General features: G+C 42.3%; 1 protein-coding gene across 2 annotated transcripts in view; it reads left to right on the plus strand.

Moving 5' to 3' along the window:
- Positions 1 to 7,447, plus strand: part of POU6F2 (POU class 6 homeobox 2) — a 361,096-nt gene extending 353,649 nt beyond the window's left edge. For both annotated transcript variants that reach the window (XM_081080022.1, XM_081080023.1), the window contains 2 exons: positions 3,124 to 3,292; positions 6,826 to 7,447. In XM_081080022.1, the coding sequence (XP_080936148.1) occupies positions 3,124 to 3,292; positions 6,826 to 7,330 (674 nt within the window). In that variant the 3' untranslated portion in view covers positions 7,331 to 7,447. The remainder of the gene's footprint in view (positions 1 to 3,123; positions 3,293 to 6,825) is intronic.
- The last annotated feature ends 9,930 nt before the right edge of the window (positions 7,448 to 17,377 follow it).

Consider the following 17,377-nt stretch of genomic DNA (forward strand, 5'->3'; position numbering starts at 1 on the left):
GTTAACTCACGTGATTCCCGTTTATTTAGAGGTGGCTCTGATGTAAGGCAACAATTTTACTTCCCACAGGGGCTACTTAACTTATCTCAGAGAAAAATCTCCCCCAACTCCAGACTGCACTGCCCCCACCCCGACCCCAGACAACTGGCATCCAGACATTTGCCACTTGCACTATAATGTGGGGCTGGAGGTGGGGAAGGGCAGGGACGGGGTACCTGTCCAGGAGCCCCTCCTTGCTCGTCCCTTCTGGCCAACCGGTCTTACACAGGCAGTAGAGCAAGTTTTCTGTGTAGTGGAACCTGCTGAATAATAATGGTAAATGGGCCCAAAAAGGACAGTGGCATGCAGAGGGTGCCATGCCCAGACTTAGTCATGACCGAGCTACAGAGAAGGCGTCTGTCTGTGGAGTCCCAGATCCCTTGCAGCAGAATTGCCTGAGGTACTTGTTAAAAATGCACATCCCTGGGCCCCGGTGACTCTTACACCTGCCAAATTAAGAAAACCACCATCCTAAAAGCCACATTGTTACAAGGAAAGCCTCTGGGTTTCATTTGTTCACCTCCGGTTTTGAACTTCCACTGCCCACGCTGCCCTCTCTCTTGGAGAGAAACCAGTCCCCTCTTTCACTGTGCCATTTTGTACCAAGTTTCCTTCTCTGTTCTAAACCAGTGTCTCAACCATTATTTTACTATCGTCCTCCCACCCCCACCCCACAAGGAGTCTTTTTAAACATTTTTATCTGAATTGTCCTCCTGCCCCTGTGAAACGTTAATACCACAAGTATACTGCACACCTGTTCTGTTTGGCGGGAAGGAGCCACAACCACCTACTATCTAAGGCTTTTCCACCTTTCCCACCATCCAGAACCAATTTCACCTCCTCGGGAATGCATGCTGTAGACGCAGGGTTGCAAACAGGCTCAGCAAAGCAGCCGGGCTGCAGAGGGCTGGAGATGAGCCAGGACGAGGAGCAGAGGGGAAGCCAGAGGCAGTTCCAGTTGACTGCTCGCAGGTACACGCGCAGGCTGGGTGCATCCAAATCTTCCCACATTTCAAAAGAACATGAAACATCTATATTTTTCTTCAGAAATGTCCTAATGTTTAAATGTTGGCAAGTAATTAAAAAGCATGGAAACACTAGGAAAGCTGAGTTTTTATATGCAAGCTGCTCATTTGCAACTTCTGCTCTACGAATATTTAAAGAAAAAAATGAGAGAAGGGGGTCAAGGCCACAATGCATGTGGATGTGACCTCCCAGAAGCCCCAGCAAACCCTTCGCCCTGCTTCAGGCTACGTCATAATGGGATTTAAGATCCAGAGGGCAGCCTCCATCAGGAATAACCCACAGTTTTTCATTAACCAGGTGTTGCTGGCTTTCTGGGGGGAAATTTGGAAGAAAAAGCAGGGCTTTAATTCGTCTTAACAACCAAACCGGTTTTATAGTCGCTCTCTAACCCAGCCCATGCATATAGGTTCTCAGTGTCCTACGCAGAGATATTCCCCAGTCCTGTTCCACCGTACCCTACTCCACCCTCCCAAACCCTTGCAGGCTTTGCTCCTGCCTGCACCTGTGGCCATCCACATGCTGTTCCCACCAACCGGAATATAGTCCCTCCATTCTCTGAAAGCTGCCCAGTGGGTAAGAACCAGACGAATCCTCCCTCTTGTCTCCTAGCCCTTCTCTGTAATTTCCAGTATGGGTGTCATAACATCTGTCCTCGTCTATGCTGTACCTGGTATTTTTCTCTAATTTTTCTTTTTTGTAGTATTAGGCCCCAACCCCCTTATAGACTGTAAACTCCATAGAGGCAGGAACCACCTATTCTATTGTTCGTGCCCCCTCCCTCCACTCCTTGGGGCTCCCAGGAGTCACTTAAGAAATGCTTACAGACTGATTGCAGTGGTTATACCACTTTTCAGTCTTTCCATAATGAAATTATGACTAATGACATGTAAAAACCTTACACGATTTTTTAAAATGTGAAGATAATTCTATTGAGTCCACTGGCCCTGTAGTGACAGAATCTATACATGAAGCTCCAAACCCTCCCCCCCCCTAAATTTTAGCATTTTAATTTAAACGTCCTTGAAAAACTGGCCCTTGGGATGCAAACATTTTTTTCATGATAACAAACATGTCTGTAGCCCTGAGCCCAGAAGAGTAGTGTCGTCCTCCACTGTCCTTAGAGAAGTACTCAGATTTACTGAAATTGATGGGCTCCCGTGCAGAAGTAGGAAGAGAAAAACTTTTCACCGAAGTCCAAGGAATGAGGTGAAAAACAGTAGAGTCAGCTGCAGGGAGAGTGGCTTCACCCCAGGCAGGACCCAGCAGCACTCTGAAACCGTCCACCATCCTGTCTCCAGCTAGCTGTGTGCTTTCATCCACCCAGGGATCAGTGGTGCGGGGGGTGGGGGGAGTTTCATCCTCCAGCTGTTGTATCATTTCCCCAGATAAGTCCTAAATTGACCAAGTTATCCGGCACCAAAGGAGCCTTCCTGCAGTAGGCATTTTTTATTATGTGCCCTTTCAAGGGACAAAGGCATCTGTATCAGTAATCTGCTATGGGGTGGGGGGTGTATATTATTCTCACAGCTTCATGAGCATGCTCTTCTGAAGCGTTCATGTGAACATAAGAAATTAGGCAACATTACCATCTGTTAGCCTGGGTGATCAGGTGAAGGAAAAACAAAATACCGTATTTTCTTCAAGGGAATTTTTAGCACTAACAATTCCAAGTAAGATATTTCAAATTGAAATATTTTTGCACAGTATTTGAACATATTTCTGGGCAAAATGGAGTTGCCTTCCCCATCGCAGGTGCCTTCCTGCACTGGCTACTTGTTAAGCCCTAAGGAACATGCTCTCATGTTGTAGAAATGGCAGTGTGAGCCACCTGTGGTTTTATCTGGGATAGAAATGTCTTGAAGGATGCTTTGTGGAGGTGTAATGAGTTGACGATGGGGGCGTGGTTGTCTACCTGGGAGACAAAGAGAACATTCTGCAATGTTGGTTTCCCCATTGCTCTGCTGTTAAGAGAGCCACTGTCCTATAAACCGTTATAAACAGAAACTACGCGGATGTGTGTTGACGTATTGATCCTATTTTTAAAAACCATCTCCACAGATCCTCAAACGGCAGCGGGTGAGGTGGATGGGGTTAATCTGGAGGAGATCCGAGAATTTGCCAAAGCTTTTAAAATCCGGCGCCTGTCCCTTGGCTTGACCCAGACTCAGGTGGGACAGGCTCTCAGTGCTACAGAGGGCCCCGCGTACAGCCAGTCAGCCATCTGCAGGTAACCCGCACCCGCATGCTGTCACCTCTCCTGGCCGGCCTGGGCCTCGTTTGTCCTTTTGGCTCAGGTTTTCTTCTTCGGGTGGGCAAAGCTGGAGGGGTAAAGTGCTGGGACTAAGTTTGGGGTGGCTATATGTTGGAATTAGTGGTATTGATAGAAATGAAGATGCTAAAGCAGATTTGCAGGTCCTGGCTTGATAATTCCTGTCAACTCACGAAGAACTTCCAAGGCAGTCTTATTGGAAATACACGGCCCTGGGCCAGGCTTTCCTCCTGGACCCTCGAACCTATGCAGCTGAGAGCCATTGTCTCCTGCCTGCAGAGAGGTGCCCTGAGCAAATGTAAAGCTGCCAGTCCCGATTGGCATTAACACTCCCACTATTTCTGCCCAGGAGTACCTACCAGGGTTTCCCAAGAAAATACACCTTAAAAAGAAAATGAATCATCTTGTGATATCAAAGGAATTTTTTAACTTGCCTTCTCAAACACAACTTTAAAAGCACATTTTCAAAAAGAAGTAGCTGCTTTACATATCTCAAAAAGAAGTAGTGGGAATCTGGCCTAACCTTGCTTAGCCCCACAAAAATAAATAAATGACAAAATCGGCCTTGGTTGTGTTCAAGTTGATCTGGGTCAAGCCGTGAAGAGACCCCGCACATGCATGCGTGTGTATGCGTGTGTGTGTGTGTGTGTCTGTGTGTATTGCACTAATCCCTTGTTTATGCATGAAGTAACAAAGGCACTTCTGTAAGAGCTTTTTCCTCTTGGGCAATGCCTTATGAGTTCTCCGCAATCAGGAAAAGCCAAGAAACCAACTCTAAACTCATTTAAGTGGATTTTGTTCTTGGTGATCCATGAAATGCTGTCTTTTTATCTGCTCTTTATACTTTTAATGTATTCCCCAAAGGACGGAAGTGTACTTTTCCTGCAGTTTAAGACTAAGGTTATAAATAACATCAGTATGGGGTAGTAGCTTGCAGCTCACATTTTGCTCAATGATTTTCCATAAAACCCATTGATTGTTGTTAAATACAAAAAGCGCCATAGGACTCTCACTTCTATGGCCTCCCCTACTGTTTTTTCTTATAAGATACCTCCCTGTAGAAAATAACCTTTATTCAGTCTATACAAGGATACTTCTGCTGGGAAATTTGTTTCAAGGCTTGTATATGTTATTCCAAACAACATGTACAGAAGCATCAACACTAACAAGCAACATCAATGATATGAACACTGTTGCTTCCTGCTGGGAAACATTAATTTTTTTTCATCTTGACAGGCTTGTGATAAAAGTAGCCACAGGTTTTTAAGTTGTTGACAATTTTCTATTGTTGCTAAAGTCTTCTTTGTCTTATTTTTAGTCCTAAAATCTGATTTTTTCTGTTTTTTGTTTTTTTGTTTGTTTAAGTGCTATCTAATGTGTTCACTAACACCAGTAGTGTTTCTTGAGCATTCCCAATCAGAAGCCAAAAGAGTTATGGCTGAAATGAAAAGAGACGTTGGGAATTTACTATATAATAGAATATGCCAGATTGCCAGATGCCTTGTTTTTTTTGTTTGTTTGTTTGGTTTTTTGTTTTTTGGTTGTTTTTTTTTTGGCCTTTTTCTAGCTTCCAGAGTTTCAGTGAGGTAGTTTTAGGAGCAAATTACCAAGAAAAAAAAAAAATGAAAGTCTTGAAAGAAACTAAGATGTGGCAGTGGAACAATTCAAGTTCATTTAAAGGGTGGGGAGGAATGTGCATTTGAGCCTGCACACCCAGCTCTCAGTTCTCCCTTCTTAGCTGCAGATTCCCAGGTGCTGTGTTAATGAGCCCATTCTTACTAGAAACACAGAAGGGAAAAACACCACCAATACGCTGGGCATCCCCACCATAAGCTTTGTCCCCAGCCAAGACGCTGTAAAGCCTGTTGTCATGCTAGCAAGAGTTTAAGCTTTAGGGCTTTTATAGTAAATAATGGTAAGATGTGGTACGTGGTAATTAACACAACAATGAGAGTTTGGGGGAAGCTTGCCACACATGTCAACCTCCTTAAATAACATTAAATGATTCATTCATTTTGTATTGAAAGCAAAATGTACTTCTTCCCTCTTTGACCAGTACTGGAAGTTGGGTTTTTTTGAAACTAAATAACTCCTTGAACTATGCTTGGAAGGGAATGCTATGGGAATCACATTAAAATGTGAAACTATTTGCACTGCTTATCACAACATATCTAAAATACAGCTCCAAAAATAAGATTATGGCACACAAAGGAAGCTTATCCTTTTGTGTCCTTTCGCAAGCATCCTTATAAAACATACTCTGACTGACTAAAGCAGGTTCATTTTAGCTCTATGAAAACAGACTATTGTAATAAGATACACTCTGCAGTCAGACGATTGTTTTTCAACAGCACTAAACTTTAAAAGAGGGAGGAGAATTCTATGTATCCCAAGTTGTCATGCTGGAGGGTTGTGAATTTGGATTTAGAATAAACAAATGAATGAAAGCAATTGGTACGTTTTCGTATTTCATTGAGAATGAGTATGAACTTGATACCAGGATGACCTCTTACAACACTCTATATAATTTTATTCGAGATCCTTCATATTTTTTTAAGTCAGTGTAGCAAAGAATTACTGAAGGCAATTGATATACGGAAGACCTCATTTATAGCATATAATATCATTCAAGTGCAGTTTGCAGATATCACACATTAAACACAACTTGAGGTCCTATTGGACCAGGTTTGGAGGGCACACGTGGCCTTAGCACATCGGGAAGGAGTGTTCATAGTAACTACAATGTGTCCAGCCATTTGAGTCCAACAGTAGAATAGCAATGGGCCATGTTTTACCTGAAAAAGGAGCATGTTGCTAACTTACATATGGTGAAAATTGTTTGTTACCAGAGGGTGGGGTGGGGGGAAGAGAGAGACAGAGTGAGAGAAAGAGGAGAAAGACAGAGACAGAGAGATGTTAAAAATGAGACACACAGAGATGAAAAGAGAGCCACATAGAAACTTGTCCTAGTTGTCACAACTATTTTAACAGATGTACTATTTCTGTAATAAAGTCAGTGTGTATGTGGGGGGGGGGGGGATTTAAGGAAAACCAAATGTAAAACATAAAAAGAATCATTTTAAACGAAAGAACATGACAGCTGTTGTCTTTGATGTCACTTCCGAGTGTTAATTTTTGCTTTATGGTTTCTGAAGATTGGGGAAATAGTGCTGGTATGATTAAAATGAAAGTTTAGATCTCAAGCATTGACAGGAAAAAGATGTGCAAGTCGCTTTGTTTCCGTTGTGACGGCCTGTGTGTGGTGCTGTGCCCACCTGCTCCCCAGCACCTGTGTGGCTGTGCTGGCTGCATGCACTGGCATGAAGCATGGGGAGGTGGGTGCTGGCCTGAGCGGGTGGCTACCTTGCAGCTGGCTGCTAATTTGGAGTGAATTCGCTCTGCCAGGCAGGCAGGCAGGCAGGCAGGCAGGCAGAAGCCCACCCTGGCAGAGGACTCAGTGTAAGACTGTTCTTTCTCAATTTTCCCCCCAGACACACCATCCTGAGAAGCCACTTTTTCCTACCACAGGAAGCCCAAGAGAACACTGTAGCTAGCAGTCTGACAGCCAAACTGAACCCTGGCCTTTTGTATCCTGCCAGGTTTGAAAAGCTGGACATCACCCCTAAAAGTGCCCAGAAGATCAAGCCGGTGCTTGAGCGGTGGATGGCTGAGGCTGAGGCCCGCCATCGAGCAGGTATGCAGAACCTGACCGACTTTATCGGGAGTGAGCCGTCCAAAAAGCGCAAGCGGCGCACCTCCTTTACGCCCCAGGCCCTTGAGATCCTCAATGCCCACTTTGAGAAGAACACACACCCCTCGGGGCAGGAAATGACCGAAATTGCCGAGAAGCTGAACTATGACCGGGAAGTAGTTAGAGTTTGGTTCTGCAATAAGAGGCAGGCCCTGAAGAACACAATTAAACGCTTAAAACAGCACGAGCCAGCCTCGGCCCACCCCCTGCAGTCCTTAACAGACTCTCTGGAAGAAAACTCCTAAAGGGACGGCCACCAAGAATCAGAAGCAAACTCCACAGAAACTAAACTCCACCCCTGGGACTCCACCAAAAACAGAAAGATTAATCAATTAAAAATTACATTTCAAGAATAGCCCCAGTCATCCTCCTTGTAAGTAAAAGACTAAGAAAACTACCAAGTGGACACAATGGTTTCTACATGTCCATTGGTTTTCCAAAAGGAAAAAAAAAAATTTTTGAAAATTTTTAAACAAGGAATACACCACACTGCAGGTGTGTGGTAGGATAGTGCCCTCCCCCACCTATCTCCCCAAAGCCAGTTTTGTAAGGGACTTAAAGTGAACCAAATAACCACATACTTTTTTCTGTGTATTATGAAAATGTGAATACATTTCAAGGAAAAAGAAAAACAACTAAACCAAAAAAACAAACAAAAAACAAAAAACCAACAACAAAAACTTTTCTCTCTTCAAAGTGAATACAAGCCTGCCACCTGGAGGACGGACTGCATTCTTTCAGGTTCTAAGTGCTGACTCACTATGAAACCTATTAACCAAAGTCAAAAACATGGCATTGCAAACGCGATCGTCAGTCTGCTCTTCTCTGCGTATAAAGTTATGTTAAGAATTTTTACATTTGTACTTAACGGAAAACTAGAAACCCCGATTTCTCCCATGTTTCCCATCTATTGTCACCACCTATGGGGTGGGTGTCATTGTTGAAGCCATTGCGTGAGGCTCACTATTAATTTTCATTTTGGGTGGACGGGGTTCCTTTTTCTTTTCCTTCATTTTTTTGGGTGGTTTGTTTTGTGTTTTTTTTGGAAGGTGGTGGGGAGGGCATCCTGGATCGTGTGCCAAAGCATTCATTGCTTTCTTCTCACTATGACTTGTGGGTTTGAGGAAAGAAAATGGAGCTTGCATTGCCCTTTTGTCCACCTCCCTCGTGTGTAGCCTCCAGGATCTGCTGGAAGGCCCCAGACTGGGAATGGTGTCTTTTCCACTCAGATTCCAGTGAAATGCAAGAGAGACTCCAAAATGACTAGGGCTTTGCTCAGTGAACTGTCAACACTGGCATAAGCTGTAATTGTGCTCACTGTCCACACCAGAGCTTGGATTTTTCTCAGTCTGTTGGCCACGTACATGGAGAGCTGACCAAAACTAATTTTGTAATATAAACATAAGCTGCACATTTGGTTCAATACTTACATCTATGTTATGCTTCTGTGCAAAGCAATTTCTCTGAGAAGTCTGATAGCCAAAGAAATGTCTCAAGATTTCGGTCAAAATACACACATGGCATGCACACACCCATATATATACACATAACACAAAGAAAACAGGCCAAAAAGAAAGAGAGTGACTGGATCTCGAAAGGCCACCATGTCTCCCATTTTTTTCTGCTACTGCTTTCATTCCAACAGCAATGGTAAACTTTTTTCAGGGGAGAGCAATTGTTCTTGGGATATATAAATGGAGCAGAAAGTTGGCAGACAAATTTAAACAATGAATTGGGCTCTGGGTTCTTGAGGAGAAAAGAAGTGTTAACAATGAAGTGCCTCCACTCAAAGGAAAGTATAGAAGTGGCTTATCTAACACGTCAGAATAGCCTTCACTACTAAAACTAAGGGATTGTTTCATTTGTCAAAACAAGCTGCTCAAAAGATCTGTGGGCCAAAATAACCTGATAAGCCAGAGCGGAAAAGCTGAGATGGGGGGCTGACTGTGCAAGTGAGCACTTGGAGCCTGTGGTTGGTGTTTTCCTCAAGTATAGGCAAAGGGTGTTCAGTCAAAGGAGCAGGCAAACGAAAACCATCCATTTGCCTGCTGTTGAAATGTAAATATTCCTGAATAATTAATTAATAAGCATGCTCATGTACTATCTAGAAGTAAATTGTGAAAGAAAAAAGAGAAACCCCACCTCAAGTTGCCCAACTGATTAGAAATGCCATCTTCCCTCCCTGATGAGGGTTGAGTCTCTTCTCTGGTGGCTCCTTTGCTGGTTGTGTGAACACAATGGTATACTTGTCCCCTCCCCCCGATGACTCATGCAGTGATCAGGGATCACCAGCAAGAAAACTCGAAAAGAAAACTCCTGGAATTGGAACCAGTCGCTTGTACAGGTTTCTCCATTTTGCCAGTCTGATGCTAACTGGACCACAGCTAGCTTCGCCTTCAATGCCAATGACATCATAGTACCCATTTGGCCACGTCAAAAACTGCACACAAACCAACAACCCAGAATTCCAAAGATGCATTGATTAAACAGATTTTGTGTTCTCCTAGGACCTGCTCCAAATTCCATCAAGAAAAGCTCCCAAAGAAGAGAAGTTAACAAGATAGCATATGATGGATGCTAAATGTTTAAACATATGCCAGCAGCAATTTCATAAGGCCTGCTCACTTCAGAGATCTATAATTGGGAGGGTATAACTAGGACAGTGAAGAGATAAAATAAAAAAGGAGTCTTCCAGAATGAAATGAAAAAGAAATACATTTATCCCACAGTCGTAAAACCATTCATGTGCAGTGAATTTTTTTTATAGTTTTATAATTTTGTATTGTTTTATAAATTATTTATATGGTGTTGTAATGCTTCTTATATTAATTTTTTACAGATAAATTTTTTGCTACAAGGCATAAAAAGGTGCCTGAACAGATTCTTAGAAATATAAATTACACAGTATAACTCATAAGTCTTCGGGACCACACCTATTGCTTAATTTTATTATGACATTTCTTATTTCCACTTGTAAACAACTTCATATGCCAATAGCATTTAAGTGTCTGTTATGTTTTTATGAGCTAAAGGTTACGGTTGCCAGTAACAAAAAATAAAAGCTACTCTGGCATATGTGATTGTATTTCAGGCTTCAATATTTTTCTTACATATTTTTAAATTATTGTCTTCATTTTCTTCATTGTTTGATGAAAAACAGAAATGATTGATGTTATATTTTACACTTGTTTGTGGGGTTTTTTTCTTTTTAATCAAAAAACATTTTGAATAGTTGAGAGTTTTAATTGCATTGCAAGATTTTGATTTGCAATCACGGTCTTTATGTTGTAATCACATAATATACATACAAGCACACACACACACATACACACACACCCCACAAAAGAGAGATAACAAAAAAGCGAAAGGACATAGGAAAAAAATAAAAAAAAAACAAGTAGAGGTGTATCAAAGAACTCAAGCTATAACCAAAAAGAAATTGTAAAATGCCTTTGCTCATCTTCTCTACGCTGGACCAAAGCTCAATATTTATAGGTATATGCACATTGTATAGATATGGCTAAATGTTGCTGACAATCTCGCAATACTAAACTGTTCCTATTTTAAGAAAAAAGAAATACAAACTGTTTATCAGTGTTTTACCTCAGCACTCTACTTGTACCCAGTTAATGACCAAGCTTAAAAACAAATGGAGAAAAAGGAAATTGATTTTCATTTCAATGTTTGACTGTAAAATCTGTTTGGATAACATTTTGTAATGAGCTTTTTTGTCGTGTGATTTGCTTGTCTTCAACTTGAGATTATGTGAGGCCCATTTGTTTATTTATTGTTAAGAAAGCGATTTTTTTTGTCCTACGTGCTGTGATCTAGGCTGCTCACCAGGGTCACTGAGGAGATCCCAAGAAGGAGCCGCTTCTCCTGCCTGGAGCAGGCAGTAGGGACAGGAGCAGGAACGCACACGGGGTTGTTTTGAAAAATCATCATGATGAGAAGTTGACATGATGGACTTGTGACCAAGAAGCCAAACTGGATATGTAAAAGCTCCTTACTTGCTCTGACATTGAAACCAAAGCTAATTTATCTGCACAGGTTGCTTAATGTTTAAGAAAAAACTGACAAAACTGTACTTAATCTAGAGCAATATCTGTATGGTCAGTAAAGCTGCACTTTGTGTATTTCTTAACAGCTTCAAATCTGTCACTTTTAATTTGTACCATAAAAAATAAAGAATTGTTTGACATGAGCTTCCAGGCTAACTTTGTTTTGAACTCAGATATGGCATTTGAATTGTAAGCATGTAAATAAGCATATGTCATGACCCTATATGTTAAGAAAAGGAAGGGGTTCGAGACAGACTGGTTAATATCATGATTATTTTAAATGAAATACTATATGAATTAGGCCTCCTTTGGTTGCGAGTAACAGAAATCCAACTGAAACTTGGTTAAACAAAAAGAGACCATGCTGTTTGACTTGACTGGAAAGTCTGATTGTGGACCTTGAGAACAGCTGGATATAGCGGTTCCAGGGATGTCATCAGCCTGTCCTGCTTTGTTTCCTTCTAGACAGATCCCAGACCTTGAGTCACACGCCATCTCTAAGCTAAACACTCTGCTGGGGATGGTGTGCTTGAATCTGCCACTCAGGATCACAGACCCACCATTCTGTGGTGGGGTTTGGGACCTCATTAAATAACCCCTCAGGACCTCAGGGATGAAGGACGATGTCTCCATGAAAACCAGAAGACAGAAGATGAGAAACCGGAGTAGGCAGACAAAACCCACAGCCACCACAGTCTGCTGCGAACACCCAGCTGTGTGCTGGGTGTTGCAGAGAATTCTGCTGGTAAAGACGTTTTGCTCTTCTTAAGCAATGCCTGTCATTGCATGTTCTGGAAAATGTAGAATCTACGATTTAAAATGTGCTCCTGCTTGAAGTTTAATGTGGGTAGGAGGGCTAAGTTAATGTTGCTGTATAATTTACTATTTCCAAAGGAAAATAGGAACATTTTGCTAAAAATACCAGTAAAACAATTTTTTTTAAACTACAGTCACAATCTCCATGCTTTTAGTAATCTTTAGCAAACAGTTTTTATGCTACATGGAGCTCCATGTATCAACTTCATGTTATAATTGATAAGAAGTGCTTTGGAGCAAACAACAGGACCAAAAATCTGAGTGCCTGTACATTATAAATGGGCAAGGAAAGTGGCAAGGAAACTCCCAGACTGACTTTCAGCAAAAAAGTGCTGGTGCTTCTGCCTTCGTGGGTGGAGAAAGACAAAGTCATTTCCAAGCTTTCTTTCAATCTAAAATACTCTCAAAATATTCTGGGGAAAGGTCCTACCTATGATACTATCTATTACTGTGAAATACAGAGGGTGCAAAAATTTTAAGAAAGGAAAAAACTGTATTAAAATTGTAATACTCAACATATACCAATAACAAAAGATAACAAGTCATATGTATACATTTTTTTGGCACCCCTGGTATGTTTGTCTTAGAGAACTCTAAAATGTCTTCTTTGAAAAAATAGCCATCATTTAAATTCAATAATTTCATATTCCATAAATATATGCTAAGCACTTCATAAGTGCCAGAAACCTCTGTGTGCTAAGGTGTCACGGGGGTGTCAGGCAGGGTCGCTAGTCCCGCTCCCCACATAAGAACGCAGGATACGGTGAGGACACAAAGGAACACCCATGGAGCCAAAGGTAGAGGAGTCATACCACTATAGTCTCGCTGGTGGCTGGGTTGGAGACACAGGAGGCAGGAGCCACACGATCCAAAATCCACACTCCGTCGCCTACTAGCTCAGCCACCATCTTCTTGCTAGCCCCCATTTTCTGCTCACGTAGCCATGGCAGTTATATTAGTGGCCAGTGGCTCACTGGTTACAGCTGACAGCCAACTACAGCTGATGGCCATCCAATCACAGTTGATGGGCATTTACTACCTGAGCCAGCACTTTTCCACGTGAGGCCGAGAGCCTGGAAACTGCACTCCTGGCTCTGTCCCCACATAGGGACTCAAATAAACAAAATGAATCTTTGCCTTCAAGAAACTCATGTTCGTTGTGAAAAAACCAGTGGTATTTCTCCAGAAATTAAAATCATCTCATGTTTCTCATACTACAATGTTTCACAAATAAAATCAATTTCAGAATCAAAATGACAAGCAGTTCTGAGGCTGACTTCAAAACAGTAAATGAATGAGCAGAAGTAGCCGAGGCTTATAGGTTAATCAACGATATCCATTCTAAATGATTTCAAAAGCTGTTCCAATAATAATTTTCCATTAAACCAACCATATAGACATAATCTATGTGGCAAGTGTGGCAGGACAATGGTTGATGAGTTTAATTAAAAAATCTATGGTTGGTGTCACACAGGGGACCCTGCTCGCTGCGCCATTTGTCGTGCAGGGTCTCCTTGTCCCGCAGGACACGGTAAGGCCAAACAGGAACACCCATGGAGCCATAAGTAGGGGAGTCAAACCAACATAGTCTCGCTGGCGGCTGGGCTGGAGACACAGGAAGCAGGATCTACATAATCTGCCTAACAGCAGTCTGCGCTTGCCAGCCACCATCTTCTTGCTAGCCCCCATTTTTTTTCTGCTAGCGTAGCCACAGCCGTTATATTAGTGGCCAATGGCTTACGGGTTACAGCTGACGGCCAACTAGCCACAGCTGATGGCCATCTGATCACAGTTGATGGCCATTTACTACCCGAGCCAGCACCTTTCTATGTGAGGCCGAGAGCCTGGAAACTGTTTTTTGGGGCTTTGTCCCCACAGTTGGAAAGAGTTCAAAAGCAGTCTGTCACTGTGGGGACAAAGCCCCAAAAAGCAGTTTCCAGGCTCTCGGCCTCACATAGAAAGGTGCTGGCTCGGGTAGTAAATGGCCATCAACTGTGATCAGATGGCCATCAGCTGTGGCTAGTTGGCGGTCAGCTGTAACCCGTAAGCCATTGGCCACTAATATAACTGCTGTGGCTACACTAGCAGAAAGAATGAGGGCTAGCAAGAGCAGATTGCAGAGAGGCAGATGCCGCCAGTGAGAATATAGTGGTATGACTCCCCTATCTATGGCTCCGTGGGTGTTCCTGTTTGGCCTCACCATGTCCTGCGTTCTTATGTGGGGAGCGGGAGCAGAGACCCCGCCGGACGCCCCGCATGACAAATGGCTCAGTGAGCAGGGTCCCCTGCCTGACAGTCACAAAGTAAATAAAACAAGCTCCTCATGAACACACACATACAGGTCTGGGCTTCTCATCCATTGTTCTGCCCTTTGAAAGGAGTCCAAGAGAGTAGTACCTCTGACCCATTTGACTTATCTGCTACCATGAGGAAAAGCCATGGTCAGGGAAGAAGACAACGTCTAAAAGTTTTTCAGTGTGTTGGATAAAAATCTCTCTAAAACATAAGAGACATCTCTGCTTTCTTAAAGCAGATTGTGGACGTAATTCTTGATGGACTTTCTCCTTCTGTTTGCTTTATCCTTGTTAATGGCTCCATCCATCAGCCATCCAAAGCAGAACAGTCATCCTGATCCTTGTACACACACACACACACCAAGTCACCAAAAGTCCTGGCAGCTGTGCCTCATAAACTCCTTTTGACTCTGTTTCCCGGTCTCCATCTTCTCCTCCCACCACCACCATTTGGTTTAAACCCACCACTTCTCACCTGGACCACCATGATATGCTCCTCTTGGTCTCTCTACCCATCACATACTTGCCACTAGAGCAATCATTCTAAAAAGCCAATATGAACACACCTCTCTTTTATTTAGAATCTCCCAACGCTTATCATTGCCTTCAAAATAAAAAGCAAATTCCAGCATAGCGTACAGGCCCTTTCATGACCTGGCCCTTGTTTACTTCTAAAGCCTCATCTCTCATCAATTCCCAGTTCAAACAGTTGTGTCCTGGTCTCACCAACCTTCCTAAAATTTCTTCAGTGCCCAAAGCACTTTGGTAACTTCTGCTTGGAATGTCCACCCACGACACTGTTGACCTATTCAGTTTCTACTCATTCTTTAAGACTAAAATCTTTCCAATGCCACAAACAGTTATTGGGCTCCTACTCTGTGCTGGGCATTGTTTTGCCTTCATTGGACCATGTAATGAGTTTGCATATTTATCAGCCACCACTTTCATGTTACAAAATCACTGCGAGAGAGCTCTGAATGGCCCATGGAGTTGGTATGCGGATAAGTGAAGATTGGTAATATATTCTTTTAACTAGTTGTCATTTGTATGTGACAGATTTTCCTTGTCTAATAAGAGTAATAATAATCTTATATTTATATATTTTTCAAGCTTTTTCACGTACATTGTTTTATCTGCTGATAGCATAAGACCTTGGAGGTGAGATGATTCTATTTTATAGATGAGAACTTGGTCATAGACTTGACCCAAACCCCAGGGTTCATGAATAGAGCTGACATTTGAATACAGTATTCATCAAACTGGATACAGTGAAATAGCGTCTGAACCCCACCACGTCTTTGAATCGCCTGTGTAAAGTACAGGATCTGATGGTACAGTTCACGAAAGGCTTACCGTCGTTGATAATAAATCCAAATTATCTGATTACCCAGTCCACGAGCTGAATGTAGCCTGAATGATTAGTGCTTGGCAGAAATAGTAAAAGATACATAAAGGAAAACTAGAAATGCATATATGTATTGTGCCCTTTCATTATCATTGTGAGTTAGGGCTCAGATAGACACACAGAGAGTCCCCATCATTCCAAAGGCAAAAAAGTGAAAACCATGAAAAAATGAAAGAGAAAGTCAGTGAGTCCTACAGGTTTTTTTCACTAATTCCATCAGCAAGTGAAGAACATGCAATGTGTGTAGAAACAGGAAGCTGGCCTGGGACCTAGAGTGGTGGGTCAACCCCAGAACTTTCTCTAATACTCTCATGTCACTTTCAAGAATTTCAGTTGTGCTCCCAGCTGTTAAGGGTTTCTCCCTTTACCAGACGTGCTGGGATGTCGTTTAGGAACAAATCACACTCCCCCATTGCTTTATTTGTACCACTGGAGTCTGTAGTCTGCGTGGCAGCCTCTGCACGTGTTCATCGGCTTCATTATTGAGGTCACTGGGGCATCATCTCTGAGAGTGGGGACGTTCTAGGGTGTTTGGCTATTTGCACATATACAATGGTAGGAGAATCAATATAGCCACACAGACCCAGAACTGGAGTAGCTCCAAAAACTGAACTTCAGGCAAAGAGCAAGGGGCCCATATGCAATAACAACATTCATGGTGAGCTGTAATATTGAAGTCCTTTGCAGGCAGAAAAGAGATTGGCAATTCTTCGATTCCTACCATATATGTGTATTACTGTCGTCGTCTCCAAATCCTGCACTCTTATCTGAGATTTGAGGCCTGCTGAGATATACTTCTTTTACTAATAAATGTTGTCCTAGAGGAAGATTCACTAAGACTTACTTGCATCGAGACTGACTTAACTCCTTTACTGACATATCATTGAAGTAGACCACTGGGCCTCAGACAAGGCCAGTTTGGTTCTCATCGTCACCACGTGGGGCAGCCACATCTGTGACTAAACATGAAAAAGATATGAATCAGGAAACATTTTTGCTTGTTTTTCCTTCCAGTTTTTTGTTGTTGTTGACATCTTGTATTATACAAGTAATCTATGTTACAGAAAATTAGAAAATACAAAGAAATAGATGTTTCCATTGTAAGCATATTATAGTTCAACTATTGATCCTAATATTGTTCTATTTTAACATTTATGGGCTGTTTTAAATGAGTGTCTTGAATACAGAGACAGAGGGCAAATTAGGAAATCAAAAATTGAACTCATGTATCTTGAAATCCCATCTCCATGAAACATCACACCTGCATGAGTTGCCCAAACTCAAAAATATTTAGCCAGAATCCTAACTGACCCCACCATGAAGCTCATCTTGGAGGGAAATACAACTGCCTGAGACTTCTTGCATGCAGGCTTTGCTAATCAGTCAAGAGGCCCTAGTGAAGCAAAGCAGGTTTAGCCATGAAACACGCATCCCAGGTACTGGCAGGACAGCAGTGGCTGACATCATGAACTCTTCCTTGGGGTGAAAGCCTCTGCCTTACATTAAAAGAATGGCTTTGTCTTCCAAATATATCAACACGTCGTGTATGCCTTCCAAACTGTACCAACACCTTCCATGACCATGTCTTGAACACACAAAGCATTATACACATGCACTTTATGGGTATAACGGCATGGGAAAGAGCCTGAGATCATCAAAACCATCTCTGCCATCTTATTTGACATACACACATTAAATATTTTTAATTGTTTCTTT

The sequence above is a fragment of the Rhinolophus hipposideros genome (assembly GCF_964194185.1).
Source record: "Rhinolophus hipposideros genome assembly, chromosome: 18".
NCBI lineage: Eukaryota > Metazoa > Chordata > Mammalia > Chiroptera > Rhinolophidae > Rhinolophus > Rhinolophus hipposideros.